Source organism: Nicotiana tabacum, chromosome 23 (genome assembly GCF_000715075.1).
Source record: "Nicotiana tabacum cultivar K326 chromosome 23, ASM71507v2, whole genome shotgun sequence".
NCBI classification, from domain to species: Eukaryota; Viridiplantae; Streptophyta; class Magnoliopsida; order Solanales; family Solanaceae; genus Nicotiana; species Nicotiana tabacum.
The window spans coordinates 116,538,931-116,556,542 of NC_134102.1; the positions used below are offsets into that span (position 1 = coordinate 116,538,931).

Consider the following 17,612-nt stretch of genomic DNA (forward strand, 5'->3'; position numbering starts at 1 on the left):
CATATTATATTCGTAGCAGTTGACTAACAACAAAATCAGAGTGGCGCAGCGGAAGCGTGGTGGGCCCATAACCCACAGGTCCCAGGATCGAAACCTGGCTCTGATAGTGATATTTCAGAGCCAAAGGCTTTTTTGTTCTTTGTCCCTTTTTTTCCTTTTTTTGTGGCTTTATGACACAAAATTAGTTATTCAGGCAGAAAACATAACGAGTGTATTTCCACATATGGAGTCTGGAAGTGTACGCAGATCTTGCCCTTACCTTTAAAAGGCAGGGAGGATTCACAGGTTCAAATCTAGAATATAACATTCTAGTATTATTTTTAATAATTTCTAGTTCTTGCACCGACATTGATACACATTAATTAAGAACACTCTTTTTCTCAAGGCAAATCATCAACAATTTGGAAGTGGAAACTTCCAGATCTCCAAAGTACCAAGTTCATCTTAATTACTATATGTTATACTCCAATCTGAATACATGAATCGAGGTGACTGATGAACCCTTTCGATATAGAGCTTACTTGGAAAAGTCATGTGGATAGAGGAGATTGTAGAAATGAAGAGACTTGGATCTCGGGTACAAGAAAAACGAATTGTCGCAGTTGAAGCTTGGTTCTAGCCGATAGACTACCATTTTAACTGCCTTAATCCCACCTTCCATTTTAATACCATATACCTACTGACTTAAGCTCCTGGATTTTAACTGCCTTAATCCCACCTTCCATTTTAATAGCATCCATGTTCCCTCCCACAATCGCTCATCGTAAAATTCTACTCTTGCAAAACAAGGGAAAGAAAAAGAGGAAGCAAAACCAAATAGTGGTTTGAAGTTTTTTCTAACATTTACAAACTATAAAAGTAAATCGCAAATTACATATGAATGCTTGGAAAAGCAAGCAGCAAAGAGTCTGACCTTGCTGAATCAAATAAAAACTTAATACAGAGCGTGAATTGTGACAAATATTCAAAAGAATAATCACTTATAAATAGAGAGCTGAATAAGAGCGAAGAATAATACACGGTAAATATTTTCGGAGATTTCTGTTATGTATGTTATTGGATATCTGTCATGTGTTAATCGTGTTGACATTTCCTTTTAGGCATGAGCTCTGGCCTCTGATCTACATGCCCCAACTGTTTGTTGGCAGAGTTTCTTACTGTTAGCTAAAGGAAGTCTGTTAAGTATCATAATTTCGAGTGCTGTCTCCATGGGCAACCACCTTCAAACGCTTGGTCCAGTACATCTTCCATTCGTTTAGCAAGTATTATCTGTTAAGCAAAAAGATTAATTAAACACACACACAAACACTCTATTTATCGTATCATGACCCTATAATGATATGTACTGTTGCTAAAACATGCTATCTGAGAGAAAATTAACGAAGTATGGCATTTGTCTTTGAGAAGATGATGTACTTATCGCAAACAAATTACCTCAAGACTTGAAAGCACAGTTGCTGGGATTTCAACCAAATCCTTCAAGTTTCTTTCTGGCAGTATCACTCTTTTAATTCCATACCTATGGGCAGCCAAAACCTGCAGAGTTCATTGCGAATGACACTAGTCAAAATAAGACCTCTCATAATCTAAATATTGAGTACTGAATTACACCTTAGTACAGAAGTGCATGAAACTAGAAAATTAATCATATGCCAATAGTCACTAGCAAGTAGCAACTATCCCATATATTCTACAGCAAGTGCCAAGGTGGATATTCCTATTTCATTCCTTCTGTTCTTTTTGGAATTTTATTTTAATTATTAAGGTAGATTTGTAGGGCAAACAGCAAGGAGACGACAAATACAGACATGCTGCCATGGCTTAGATAAGACAAAGTGATCCCATATAAGATGCACAAAACGGTTTACTTTTATCTTTTGAGGAAACATTGTACTGACAAAGTTAACTAATGAGGTTGCCTCTTTGAAATCAGCAAAGTTAGAGAAGGCGCAGTAAGATCACACATAAGCCTGAAGCCACATCCCAAGAGCAATTTCCACATGTATTACTCCGACTCAATGATGCTACAAGGAGGGAATAGAATTCTTCACTTAATATCCAGTAACAGTGATGACATTGGTTAATCTGAATGGTTTGTTAATTTGTGCTACAGACAGACAAAACAGCGGCTTATATTCTCCGCTCTGATATTCTGCTGTACTGATATGCCGCCAAACTGTTTCAGCCATAATTACCAGGATCCCAGATGACCCAGCAACGGTGAGGGGGACACAATCATAATAACCAGCAAAGGGAACGACTGTTTTTCACTGCCCATTGTTCTCCAAACTCAACCCTCCCCAAGCCCAGCCCCTCCAAGAAAGCACTATTCTGGCCAAACTCATATGCCACTTCTTTCTGTTATGCAACGTCAAAACATGTTTGACATTATCCCACACAAATTAAAACTTAGATGTGGTGGTTTCTTTATCAAACTACCTTCCGGGTAACTGTTTTAACATTTAATATCACCATTATTACAAAAGTCATGTTTTAATAAATAATATAGAAATCAAATAACATCTTACACTATCTCCCATTAACTCATATAAAAAGGGACATAGGTGAGTAATACATAATGGTGATATCGAACATATTATTTAGGAACAGGGTGTAAGAGAAGAAACCTAAATAACAGTAAGGTTTTGCTATAGTTTTTCATAGAACAGTTCCTAACATCCTGCTTAACTGAGCCTCCTCATATTGTAATGAGCTACAACATACCCTCTTGTGTTTGATTTCTTTTTGGTGTACCATTAGATTCCTATTTGTATAGATGATAGGGTACTTTCGTAGGGAATCATATTTAGATGCAGATACCCTATTTATTGGTATACGGCTTGTATACAGGAACTTCCCCAAAATTTATAAAATTATTTACCTTATCAAAAAGTAAGTATGATGTAGCACCAGTATTTTCCATATATTGAACTCTCTATCTAGGTTATCAGTTGCTTCACGCCTCTATGGAATCACAAAGAAGACTACTGGCGCCTCTTTCTCAATATCTTTCCATATTTTAATGCTTGCTTCAATGAATTCATCACGTTGTGTAATTTTCAACTTTTTTCCTTTAACTAGTAGCAGTTAGGTCTGCCGCAGACATGTGGGTGCTCTCAGATCACAGTCAAAAGATATCTAACTCCAAGAGCACCAAAAAACGGTGATTGTGGTGGAACAAAATCACTGATGAGACACATCCATTTATATTTGGAGTTTGGGTGGAAAAATATTGTGGAAAGGTGTTGGCATACCTTATCCTTGACGCCACCAACAGGCAAGACCATACCCCTGAGAGTCATCTCTCCGGTCATTGCTGTGTCTGCTCTTACTCTTCTTTTACTGAACAATGAAACTAGTGATGTAACCAGGGTTACACCAGCTGAGGGTCCGTCCTTAGGTACAGCTCCAGCGGGAAAATGAATGTGAATATCCCGGCCCTCTAGAAGATTTGTTTCTTCAGAAATAGCTAATTTCAGTTCCGTGGCTCTTGCACGTACCTATAAATATAAACAGAAGATTCATTCAACAAGGGAGTAAGAAATGCTTAGATCTATAAGACTACAACGATCAAGTTGTCAATCGATTCAATAAACTGTAACGTCATAAGGAATACACTCTTTGATAGCTAAACCCGTCTAACACATACCAGAAAGTTGCCCTTGTAACACAAACCTAAAAAAGATGGATCAAAAACTTTGGGCATCAGGTGGGATTTAACATATTCTACAGGTCCAAGTGTGTGCAAATGCAGCATGAACCCCCTCTCCCCATCACCTATTTCCATTTTTTCATGCAGCAAAGACAAGAACCTTAATTCTGATTTCATCATCCAAGTTTGACTCCACACCATGGTAAAAAATCAAGCGTAAACATCAGTGCAATAATAGATGTGGTTAAACATTTTTCTTGTTAGCTTTGCAGGCATAGAACATGTAAAGTTAACCAAAAATGTTATTGATGGTAAAACTATGTTTCTTGGAAGCAAGAATTTCTTCCAGATAATGGAAACAAAGAATATATATAAGTTTGGTAGCAAGATTCCTATTTTTCAATGCTAGAAAAGAATATCCAAGAAAAGTGATATACATCTCTTCAAAGAGAAAAAGGAGAGAAAAACTACAACAACATACCCAGTGTAATCCCACAAGTGGAGTCTGGGGAGAGAAAAAAACCAAAACAAGCAAATTTATTATGTTGTCAATTCAAGATATAAACTTTTTGGAGAATGAACCAATTTGAGATAATTTTTCCTTCTTCACAATATTTGAATAACACTATCAGTCTGTTTCACTCAAGTAAAGAACTAGAGTCCTCCATTATGTTCTGGAGAAAGTTCTTTAACGAAGTTTCTACTTGTGCAATGAAGTTCAGTAAGATCATATAACATGGACAAAGACATTATAATCATTTTATTCTCAAAGGTAATCATGAAAAGGATGCACAACACCAAGATACTTGTATTATTTAGTTTCCTCAACAAAACAAAGAGTGGGAGAGAAAATTACCCATGTCAATGCAATCTGAGCAGATTCTTTGATAACATCCCCAAGTTGGCCAGTGAGATGAAGATCACCTTTTCCCACCATTGCTGTGGCCTCAACAAATTGAACCTCTCCACCAAATTGTGTCCACACCAGGCCAACAGATACACCAGGATTGGCAACTCGTTCTGCTGTTTCTCTGTCATCATACCTAGGTGGCTGCACCAAAAATCACTACGTTAATCTCGTATATCCAAAGACATAATTTCTGGTGTCAATTAGGTATGAAGTAATGGAGAAACATTTAAGGTCATGATGGGCCACACTAGAGGTAACGTCTGTCCAAGTATATCAAGCAGCACTTAATCGCAAAACTGCTTTATAAATACTGTTCAGGAAATGGACCTTGGGCCTAACTCAATCACAAAAGATAGCTTATGACGTGAAGCTTGAGGATTGTCCAAAACCATACAATGAGACAACAAATCATTTCCTCTACGAATGTGGGAGACTTACACCCCTGCACATGCCCAAGACTGGAAACCTAGAGCATGGACGTTATAAAATTGGGGCCCAACATTGGTGAAACCACAGATAGGGATAGGGATAGGTCCGGCTGTGATTCCATGATAAGAAGATGGACCTCGGGGACTAACTCGATACCAAACGCTAGTTTATGATGTGAGGATTGTCCAAGACCATATAAAAAGACAACAGACCATTTCCTCTGCCAATGTTGGACTTACAGATACTGCAGATATCATTACATTCAAATAATGAAGAGGGACTGAAAAGAATACTTACACCAAGCACTTTTTCCAGCATAGGTTCATCAACTACCATAGGTGAGGCAACACTAAACGCATTGGAAATGTCATGATTATTGACACCCATAGGGATAACTTCCATTTCAACCTCAGCGCTCTCAGCAAGTTTGCCATCCAACAGTGGTGAAGAAAGGCGTTGCACATCTTTGGCGAAGGGCAATACATGTTCTTGTTCAGCAACTTTTACAGCCGCTGCACGTGCTAAGGCAGCTAAATTCCTTTCTAGATTACGTACACCTGCTTCCCTTGTGTACCTTTGGATTACAAGTTTCACCATAGCCTAGCATAACCATAAACCAATACAAAAATCATGTAAGTTGTCAGGTTTACAAGAAAGAGGTTATGCAGAATATGTGGGTTGAACCCCACATCCCTCCAAAAAAGATAGAAAAGAAAGAAAAATCTCTCAAGATAATGAGTACGTGGCTGAGGGTATAAAAGACAGACAAGGAAAGCCCTCGATTACCTAAACACACCAAAAAGAACAAAGATCACAGGAATGGCAATCATTTCACCGCATTCTGTTATAGTATAGTTTTCCATATACACATTACCACATGGCTGACATCCTGTGAAGAGTTTAAATTTTGTAAACCTTCGTGGAAGACAATCATTGCTAAAAAGATGTAAATGCATTGAACATTGAGAAATGAAAAATATAACCACAGAAAAAGATCCTTAAAGCCACCCATGTCATAATCTTTGTAATAGTCAATATATTAGCATTTTGTTTGGATATAGACTTAACAAAAAAAATATGACCTAAATATGATCTAACAATGATGTAAATAACTGTTTTTTATTAAACAAGACCATCTAAGATATCATATGCAGACATTTCTTTTACAAATATTTACTATCAACTCCACGCTAGTTGAAACCAGTATGCAATCATTAGATTCATTTAAAGAAACACAAAGCATGCTACGACAATGTTTCTCACAATTTCAATACCTCAGGTATTTGAAGGAAGTCAGAACTTAGACCATGCTGATCAAGAACTCGAGGAATTAAATGCCTAATTGCTATCTTAAGCTTTTCTTCTGGTGTATATCCAGGCAACTCGATGACTTCCATTCTATCCAAGAGTGGGGCAGGAATTGGCTGCGCCCTGTTTGCGGTTGCCACAAAAATAACCTTTGATAGGTCGAACGGAACATTCAAATAGCTAAATTTGAATTAAGGAATCACTTCAAACACACATGTAATCCCAAGTTTGTGATATTATTAAAGTAATGAATCGATTAGCCAAGACCTATACAACAGTCTTTTCAGCAGTTGGTGAGAATGCCAGTAAGTAGCTTCATATGAAACTTATCAAATATGAAAGAAGATACGCAATGATAACCAGGAAAGATTAGGCATCGATATCTGTGGTTGCTAATTAACAGGCAAAAGAGGATTCCAAGAACCAACTTAATCCTAACCATGATACTTACTGGAAAATGCACAACTTAGAAAAAATTTAAAAGATGCTTGAAAGAGAAGAGAAGTGAAAATACAAATTTATCATAGCCACAACCATTTGGATCCAAATAAATAAAAAAGAAAACACAATAACAAATATGAAAAGGATACTGATCATTGAATGTTTTATTCTGTTCGGGATCAAGAACCTCCAGTAGTGCGGAAGCAGGATCTCCCCTCACATCAGACCCAGTCTTGTCAATCTCATCCAGCAGCATAACTGGATTGCGAACACCTACTCTCTGAAAGTTAAAACCTCAAATTACTCTTCAACAAAGAGAAGCCAGTAACTATATATCCTTCAGCTCTCGTGTTTTAAGAGTAGAAAGACAATGTATCTCTTATACCAAATTAGTGTACAGTAGAGATGTAGCTTTAACACGAAACATTTTTTCAGCTAAACGATGTAAACATCCATGGTTTTGATTTCTAAAGTACATTATATTCTCGCTGCATTCAAAATCTCAGTAAAGAACCAAAGAGCAAGAAGCTAGTTACTTTGTTATCTTGTTAGTAAAGAACAGAGAAGGTGCCGGACAGAATACAGGGGATTGGTACGAATGCAGTAGTCAAGAGAAGCGGCTTCAGTATTCAGGGGCCAAAAGTTAACATGAAAGTCCGGATCGTCAGAACCAAAGCATAAGCTTGTCAGGGTTTGCTAATTATACACACTGTTCCATATACACTATAATTAACACAACTCCAGCTATAGATGGAACAGGCAATTCCTTGACAACTAAGCAGGAGCATACAATAGGATTTAAGTCTAGGCAACTAGGCCCAACTGTAACAGAAGAAGGTCAAACGCAAAAGACATCATTTATTTCCTATGCTAGACAGATCCTTCAACAAAACCCTGCGGGACCCGTATCTATCAGACACAATTTGGTACCATTGTGGAATACGCGCTAGTTGTTCAATTCACTAAGGGTGCATAGACTACAACTATGGCCAAGAAGCATAGATTGTTTAGAGTTTGGGCTTCGATATATGTGTTTATACACACATGACTGTGTTAGAAACTTCTACTATTCTATAAGACAACTCTTCTTTTATAAATGCTATTCTGTAAGACAACTTAATTAAATATAATATCAGGTACTTGCAAAATCTATTTACTAAAGTTTCAATTCAATTACTTTACAATTAACTATATGTGTTTCTGTGCGTGTGTGTATTCAAATTTTATCCTATCCGTATGAAGAATCCTTCTAGATCCACACGATACACCCATTGTGTCCATGTAACAAGGCTTATTCCTAAAACTGTTGTTTAGTTCAAACCGTATTCAGGATCTTGCAAGCAGTAGATACAAGATGAAATGACATAAATAGATCATCAAAACTCGCAGGAGGTTATGTTTGCACCTTTAACCCATCAATTAGACGCCCCGGCATGCTTCCAATATATGTTCTCCTATGCCCTCTGATATCGGCCTCATCCTTGACACCACCAAGGGAGATGCGTATAAACTTTCGGCCTAAAGCAGAAGCAATAGATGAAGCCAAAGATGTCTTCCCAACACCTGGTGGGCCAACAAAGCATAACACTGGACCTCTCGCATCTGGTTTGAGCTGCATTTAATGTTAAATTGCATCAGATTATTTTAATAGTCAGGCAGATTTTAACATGAAGAAAAGACCAGAAAAGAGCCCAACCTTCCGAACAGCTAGATATTCGATTATCCGTTGCTTGACCTTCAATAAACCATAATGGTCAGCATCAAGACGCTCCTTTGCAGCTTTTAAGTCCAATTCAAGTTCTTGACTGGCCTTCTCCCATGGAAGATCAGCAAGTAGCTCCAGATAGACACGGGAGCTATTATATCCAGGTTGCTGAGGCTGCATTTTTTTCAGTCTCCTGTTATAAGAATTATGAGTAAAAATTAAAGAGTAGAAATTAAATGGACCACTCCACCAAGAACCCAAGCACTCAACATGATCTGCTACACCGGGTTAATTATAACTAAGCACAAACCAATTCTAAAAGATCAAGCAGTTAACAAAACAAGTTAATTGAGAAAAGAAAAACAAATTAAGCAACACCTAACTTGTGCCAAGACGGTAGTGCTAGCTATAGACAGCAACAAAAATGTCTTGATAGAGGAAAAAATAGTGAAGTATAACCTCCAGTACAACATAAATTAGTCCCAATGAAGCATACATTGAAGTGGAGCCAACCGCAAACATCCTTTCTTCATGAAGTAAACACTTCTGTCTATCATCAGTGAGTTGGCCATTTGTCAGAGTATATCACTGACTCTATCAGCCATGACTAGGATCATTATCAGATGAGTTACTTTGATCAGAGTTCAAGTGTAGCGCGGGTTTTACAAAACAGACACATTAATGACAGCATCTCAGGAGATACTGCTTTCTGTTTTCTGCTCCGATTGCCTAGTACCTTTCCATTGTTCTGATTATCGATACTGCCTTTTCCATTTATTTTTCTGATTCTTAGGTTGCTGGCACTGTCTTCCAGACGTATGTTGTTGTTACTGTTCCATTGCCTCTTTTTCATCTTCTTGTGCCGAGCGTCTTTCGGAAATAGACTCTCTAGGTAAGGTCTGCATACACACTACCCTGCCCAAACCCCACATGTGGGATTATACTAGGTTGTTGTTGTTGTATCTCAGGAGATAAAAGAGAGATACCAATAGGAAACACAAATATTTAACATACTTTGGTCAATTAAACCTAGGCCCATGAGCGGTGAGCAATCTTCTATTTCAAAGATGGTAAAAAAAGACTTCACGGAATCTGAGTCAACAATCTAATAACTGCGGAAGGCATCACCAAAAAAAAAAACATAAGGGCAGCCCGGTGTACAAAGCTCCCGCTATGCGCGGGGTTCCCGGAAGGGCTGGACCACAAGGGTCTATCGTACACAGCTTTACCCTGCAGTTTCGGCAAGAGGTTGTTTCCACGGCTCGAATATGTGACAAGGGGTCACATGGAGACAACTTTTACCAGTTACGCCAAGGTTCCCCTTCCACCCGGAAAAAAAAAACATCACAAAATTCATTCTCTCCGGTGAATAATTAGCAAGTGATTCCCCACATAAATATGTTCTTACCAAAACTCCCTTAATGGAAAAAGCCACTTTTGCTGGACAAAAATGACGATCGCCACATATAGGGGGAAATGAGGGTTTTATCACAAGAAGATAGGAGCATCCTCCTCCCAGTTAATCCATAGTACACGGATTTCCTCCGCAAATCCATTCTTACATGTAGGTGAGGACCTGCCCTTCTTTATCTTCTTACTTCTTCTCCTCCTTCCTCCTTCCTCCTTCCTCTTTCCTCTTTCCCTTTCATTTTCTTTCTCTCCTCTCTCCTTTTCCTCCGTTTCCTTTGCTATTTTATTCACTCTCCTTTTTCCTTATTTTGACAAAGCAATGAGGATAGTCCCCACATGTGTAAATCTCATGAAAGGCATTCTGAGTTTCAAATATTGTACCTTAGTTCCCTCACAGCATGTTTCCAGATACTTGCAGGCATTCCTGCTCCTTGCATCTTCCTTTCCAAGGCAACCAAATCATCTTCTTCATCATCATTGTCACCAAGTTCCTCCTTTATGGCCTTCATCTGTAAGATGAATAAGAATTACAAAATAGAAGCAACATAAGTAACAAAAGGAGATCAGTTTCCATAAGAACGATCTAATCCTGTCCTCAAAGGGTTAGGAGAAATACTTCGATCGTACAGACCTCAATGTATTGAGGAAGATGAACCAATCTTTGAGCCAATATGACAAGCGATAGAGAAGAAAGGACGACAAAAATAATAAGCATACTAAGACCTAATGTAATAGTGTGTCAGCAAGCACACTAGCGCACGTAAATTTCGTAAGAAATTCCGGTGCAGTGGCAGCGCAAAAGGGAACAAGCATGGATTAAACATACAGCCCTTAGGTTTTGGAAGGCATTCTTCTTATCCTTACATTAAAGTTTTAGGAAAGTAACACAATAATAGACTTCCAACCAGCCCCAAAACCCAATGCTAAAGTCCTCTGGCGTTGACAAAGATTAAGAAGGTGTCGACAGCAAACACTCCCACTTATCCGACAGTGTCCCTTATCATATAGCAAAATGTGGAAAAGCTCATAGTCAACTCTCAAAATATCAAAGAAAATATCAAAAGACACAGATAAACAAACCTGCTGTCGCAACAGAAACTCTTTCTGAGACTTTGATAACTGCCCCTCAACCTTTTGGGTAATCTTTTCTGCCACCCGAATTGACTGGACAAGCAAATGGTAGATAAGATGACTCAAGTGCTTGAAATCAAAAGCAACACCATCAAACACAAATGCCCAGCCAACAAGTAGGTACCTGTAAATGCCTATCAACTAGCTCGCTAGCTTTTGAAAGCCTTACTTTAACATCAACGGAATCCAGCATGGATAACTGCTCCTCAAAGCTAATTTCAAAACTAGCTACAAAAATATCAGCCAATTTATGGACAGGAACTGTCTCCAGAAGAACCTTTGTTCTTCCACCAGTCTTCTGTTTCTGTTGAAGAAAGATCAGGCAAACATAATTACTAAGATTAGATGGATCATCAGCTACCCTACTTTTCAACTTAGACGTAAAAACTGGTTGCACTTTCCTTACATGTCAATAGAACTCATTCAAATATTTTTCATGCTATTAGTAGATGCATCAGCCATCTAAAAGATAGAGAGAACACCCTTGAAAATTGTGGTAATATGTATTCTTCAAAATTTACTGAGATCAAGAAGACTTCATTCACATTTTAGGTGTAGAGAATCATCCATCGCGCATAAACCTTTCACGGGAAAGAAGTAATTTCTAGCTTATAATAACAAACAGTAATAGTTTTCACATGCCACACAGCTAATAATACATATTTCTTCTTCATTTGAAGTATGTACAACGTCCTTGCAACAAATCATCTTGTTTCTCGGGATGCAGTGAGTTTTCTAGAGTTAATCCAGCTTTGCTAATATGTCTATTATCAGGGTTGGGGAAAAAGAACAAAATCAGGGGAAGAAACATTTGATGCAGGCTCTATCCCCTGTTACACGTAACAAAAGCAGAATTACACATCTTCTAATCCACCCAAAAGAAAAATCATTTCCCAGCCGTAACCGCTGGGATATTATTAAAGACTTTTTTGCTATTACAAAGAGGTAATTGTGCTACAAGGAAATTCAGCAGAGCAGAGAAGTCATCGTAAAGAAAAGTTAAGCCTCAAATTTCACCTGCTCAAGAATGGAAATAAGCTCCATCGCAGTGGCTTTAAACTGACGGGACAATGCTATGAATTCTTGGTCTTGCTCAATTAACTCCATCTCTGATCAAGACAATAAAAATGCTAGCAATTCAGAAGTCTTGACAAGGTCCTCGTATGTTATTATTTTCAACATTAAGCACCAACCTCCACCCCTTGTCTCTTGGTATCCACAACCCACCCCCTCCCCTCTCCCCTCAGACACGGGGGTAAATATTAAAGGAAAAGGCCTATATTTTACCTATCCAGATCCTACATATGTCCAGTCATCTAAAGGAGAATAACAGAACTCTTACCAGCCTTGGACATATCAAGAGAAGTGATCCGTGCTGTATAATATGTTCCTCTGGTACTAAGCTCCTGCACATTGAATCTGCATAAGCCCTCTAGTACAACTATGTATGTAACTCTGCCACTTGGTTTCTCAACTCCTCTTGAGAGATGTAAAGCTCGGGCTGCAACTCCCCTGAGTTGAGACAAAATGTTAAACTTCACAAATGCCTTGATAAACATGTAAAAAAGAACTGATAGTGAATGTACTAATTGGTGACATAACTGAGTGAACTATTCATCAAAACATAATAGCCAATACCCGCGCTGCTAAACGTTATATCACCAAATTTACATCAAATGGCACACAACAGGCCAGGGCATCTATGCCAATGCAACAACAAAGGAATGCATCATGATGTGTGTACCTATTATGCCAGTGAATAACTTCCTGTTGATTTTTTGAATCATGCTTGTGAGTATCTGATATACCAGCCTGATTTTTCAAGCCTCGTTCAGCTGATTCTACACCCCCACCTGCAGTAATTGCAACAAGAAAATTCAACAGGGAATAACTATATTATTCTTTCCATCCAATTTACTCATACGACTGCCCTTTCTACTCCATCCTAATTTGCTTGACCCACTTCGATACAAAACCAATGTTTCCACCTCAAAATTACTACTTTAATTCACTTGCGCATTCCCGATACACCTTATTTTCCCTCTTCGCCATTTTTAACAAATTAACAAAAAAAAAATTTGGTCGAAAGGAAATTTTTTTATTCAACCATGTACAACTACCTCAATTTGACTCTCGAGCTAGATCAACAAAAATAAGCAAAAGAGTAAACTCTAAGGCTGAATTTGCTAAGCATAAGTAGTCAAGAAATACATTTGACAATTACGTCAAATATATGTCTCGTTATAAGAATTCTTAGAGCATGAGGCTATATTCTTCCTTTCTTTTTCTTCCTAATTTGGGACATAGACAATAACATTCAGAATAAACAAGATCACCTGAAGATGTTGCAGTACCCGAAGTGGCAGTCTCAGCTGAATCTCTAACTGGTAATATTCCAATCAGTCCCTTCTCTTCCCTCTGCCATAACTCCTGCTCCACCAATTTTACACTGCAACACACACATATTTATAATTAAGAAAAATAGAAACATTACTCCCTATACTTTGATCTTTTCTCTTCGCCACAATCATTTACACAATGTGCTGCGCAATATCAGCTTAAAATCATACTAAACTAGCCAAGTGGTTATCATGCATCACATCCAAACAATTAAGTAAAATTTGGCCAGTAATCTTTCCAAATGTAATACTCCCTCCGTCCCAATTTATATAGTGATGTTAGACTGGGCATGGAGTTTCTAAAATAAGCCACAGACTCCCTTAAGGATAAACATGAGATGTTCAAAGTTAAATGGTTTCCAAAAATAGAAAGATATCATTCTTTTTGGGACGCACTAAAAAGGAAATTGTGTCACAGAGTAGCTGAGAACTGTAATTCTTCAGTCAATCAATTCGAGCCATCCTATCTGCTGAAGTTAACCACTTGAAAGGAATCAAAAATAAAAAATAAAAAATAAAATACAGCAAAACACAACAAATCAAACCTATAAAAGCAACAATCCTCAAATTCTACTACTTCAAAAAGGTCAACTACATAGCAAAGTCAACGAAACCTGTTAATCCTCGCGCCAATTCACAAAAAAGTAACTACCTTTCGTATCTCTAGTACACTCAAACAAATCATTCCAGCTAAATACATGCTCAGATAATTAAAAAACAATATATATCAGAATAACTGTAAACTACCACAGAAAAACAGTAAATTACCACAGTAGAGAAATTTACCTGCTAGGAGAAGTGCAACGAATTCGAATAATCGCACCAGGCAACAACACTTTGTTCCTGAATGGAAGAATCGCTAAACGACTCGGAAGTTCTACCGATTCCCCCATAGTTTCAAAACCTCAGCTTTTTTATTCTTCTTTTGATTATATTGCTTGAGAAATTGCTAGTTTATATAGGGACGCAAATTTACAGGAGAATGAATAATAAGAAGAAGAAAAAGGAAGGAGAGGTCTGAAACAATTTTATAAAACGGCGACGGCGATTTCCATATTTTTCTTTCTTTTTTATTTGTTGTCCTTTTCGTTTTTATTTTTTCCCTTTTCTCGCTCCTCATGATTCATTGCGTTGTTTTTTATTGGATTATTTTATTTTAATTGGATCTTGTTAGTCACAACTAATCATGATTCGTGAGAATAAAAAAAGAAACTTAATTGGAAAGTTATCTTGGTAAGTTTTTTTTTTAATTGCAATGAAACTACTCTTTATCTTGAAATGGTTGTAAGTGTCACTTTAGCTCACGCTCATTAAGAAAAATAGTAAATATAATATATAGTTTAATAAGTTACCCATATTAAATATTTTTAAAAATTGTTCAATTTTTAAAAAGCACTATTATTTCTTTAATATTACAGGAGATAGTTTGAAACAATTAATAAATTTACTTGAATTCCTAAAGTGAAAATTATTTGGAAAAATATTTTTGAGTAGGTAATAAGCTACTAAGATAAATTAAAAAAAATAGCAATGATTATCAACTTAAGCACTTGCGTATTAAATGTGCTCATCAACATGAGAGGTCCCGCTTACATAGACATAATACACATCCAAAAATGAAAGATATAGATCAAGAATCTATTAATATATTTACGAATCCCAATCCTGAAAATATAGCATCCCACATAAGATTTTAATTTTACAAGGTGTTCAACTTATATGCATTATTAATAGTGTAATTTATATAATTAAATTACTTATAAGGTAATTTATATAATATTTTTAAGAAGAATTAATTGGTAATCTTAATAAATAACTAACCTATTATTACAAATTAAAGGTTTCACACTACCAGTTTATAATTTATATTTCTCTGGCTAATTTTATACATTGTCATAAGGAATTTATTTATCAGCAGATCACCTTTACCTAGTATAAAACATAATTTATCTTATTTTCAAAACTACAAATTTTACATATAAAGGCTTAATTATAATATATTTTTGATAGTATAATTATATTTTATATATGACGATTCATATAACTTAACTCTATTTTTTTTTACAAATTGTTAAGGGGTGAGACAAGTCAACTAGTCAAGCACTACTTGTCCTACTTGCACGTTTGCTTGAGGACTAATTGACGCACTTTGCCAAGTAAAAAGATTAATGCATGTAGAGTTGTACTCTTTTTCCAAAAATAAAATGAAATCTATGCTTGCCGTGAGATAAGTTCTTTTCTTAAATAATAAGTATTGTAATAGTTGAACGTTAGTCGTTATGAGTTATGACACTTTCATAAAAAATCATTGTCCTTTTATTTCTCAGGATTCTAATTTATTAAGCATAGTATATAACGGTTGAATTTTCGTACACTTTTCGGTCTTGTGTTATTATTCTTTTCGCATTTCACAAGTTAATTAAGTAATTTTTAGTAAATAAATTTGCTATTTTCGTCATTATACATGGAAAGTTATCGTAACTTATAGTAGTACTTATCTTATATATTATAGATATAAAGTTTTATTTCCAATAAATAATCCATGATAGATATAAGAGATTTAAGAGCAAAAAATGATTGAATTATCCTCAAATAGTGAAATATTATTAAAATCGTTAGCCTAATGGAGTACTCAAAGAATTTTCAGGACCTCATCATGTAGAGCTTCCTCACTCTCAAATTTAACCCTTTTAAGACTTTAAAGAAGCTCAATTATCTAGAATAATAACTTCTATAGTTCTTTATATTAACTATTTCGAGACTCATTAATCTGACTTGTTCTTTGCGTCAGCCAAGTTTACAATGAGGTAAAATTCTTTCTATAAAAAAAAATTCTTTATTCCCAGGGCTCAAACCCGAATCTGTAATCAAGGATGAAGGATCAATCATCTCATCACATCTCTCGGTGGTATCTAGAATAGTATTGGTACATAGTAAGACTAGCTAATTACTTTGACCTCCATGTGATTTAATTAGTAGCACTAAATGAAATTCTCCTTTATTTCAGGACGTAAATCAAATTTCTACTCTAACTAATAATGTTTCCTTACACATATTCATGTCATTAGAATAATTAAAAATAATGCATATCGCAGGAAAGATAATCTTTTTTCATGTCTTGTCCTATAACATTATGTATTACATTCAAACTATAGGGAAACTTAACAAAATTTTATTGTGATAAAATTTATGTATCTTAGCTTACTACGAAGTGAACCAGAAGGTAAGATAAATGTTTTAGCTTTTTATTTTTCGGTTTCCATAGCTACTTTCACTAATTAGCCATTTTGTTGAAAATAAGGCACAGCCGTCAAAAGAATCAACATAAATTAAGAGTATATTGTTGGAAAAATTGGTTATGGAGATTAGGATTTATCAAAGCTTGAGGTATATCAAGAACACTGTCCTTAAAGATTTTGCTTACACAATAAAGAATAAATTAAGCGTGTCCCTCAGGATTCAACAAGCTCTTCCGGCTATTAAACTTGGAACAAAACTAGTAGAAAATTCAACAAAGAAACCCAACATATAGCGGAAGAAGAAGAAGATTCAGAAAGTTGTGTCAGAAAATTGTGTCGTTAATTCTCCAAAGACCATGTTTATATAGGTATTGCTCCAACGGCTAGTTAATGACTAGTTAACGGCTACTAACGGCTAGTCTGACTCTATTAAATACAAAATAATTTACTAAATAATAAGCAAATATAAATAATACTTCAAAGAGAAAAGATTTTCCAAACCAAGATGGACATTATCTTTTGAGATATCGCTAATGTTTTAACAATCCCCCACATATCTCAAAAGGGATATAAGAATAAATAGTAAACAATGAAAGAAAGAGAGTATAATTTGCTCTGTTTCGGGTATAATGAACTTCATATGGTTTCTTATGGACTATGAATCAGATATAGATAAAATAAGATTTAACTTACAGAATAATTAGTGAAGTTGATAACTTCTATGAACCAAAAATTCTTATTGTAAGCTAGGGATCTTATTCATCATATTACACCTCCACAATTTCTGCTGTTATCGCGGTTTTGCGCTAATAAGCCATACACGCGCCTGATTTTCATGAGCGCTCTAGAAATTTTGCTTCAAATTTCATAGGAGCGGCTCCACTCCACACTCATATAGGTCCATCCATCAAATGTATTCTGCAGCGCAATACACCACCTATAAAAGGCTATGGATTATTGAATTAAGAGTTTAATAACCCAGCCTCAC

The 17,612-nt window shown here is 36.2% G+C and overlaps 1 protein-coding gene across 3 annotated transcripts; it reads right to left on the minus strand.

The window, feature by feature from the left end:
* Nucleotides 1-820: 820 nt before the first annotated feature.
* On the minus strand, nucleotides 821-14,515 carry LOC107787424 (lon protease homolog 2, peroxisomal). 3 transcript variants are annotated; one of them, XM_016608993.2, is made up of 17 exons: nucleotides 14,172-14,515; nucleotides 13,323-13,435; nucleotides 12,731-12,839; nucleotides 12,329-12,498; nucleotides 12,004-12,095; nucleotides 11,111-11,290; nucleotides 10,936-11,019; nucleotides 10,237-10,364; nucleotides 8,437-8,638; nucleotides 8,146-8,352; nucleotides 6,890-7,020; nucleotides 6,266-6,479; nucleotides 5,289-5,591; nucleotides 4,509-4,703; nucleotides 3,255-3,500; nucleotides 1,435-1,536; nucleotides 821-1,269 (listed from the first exon to the last, which is right to left on the minus strand). In XM_016608993.2, exons 1-17 carry the CDS (start codon nucleotides 14,276-14,278, stop codon nucleotides 1,186-1,188), a joined length of 2,667 nt encoding a protein of 888 aa, XP_016464479.2. In that variant the 5' UTR covers nucleotides 14,279-14,515; the 3' UTR covers nucleotides 821-1,185. The 3 variants fall into 3 exon arrangements, with proteins under 3 accessions (XP_016464479.2, XP_075101421.1, XP_016464480.2); XM_075245320.1 differs by having other exon boundaries at nucleotides 12,731-12,877; nucleotides 13,290-13,435; nucleotides 14,172-14,431; XM_016608994.2 differs by having other exon boundaries at nucleotides 13,341-13,435; nucleotides 14,172-14,428.
* Nucleotides 14,516-17,612: the final 3,097 nt, after the last annotated feature.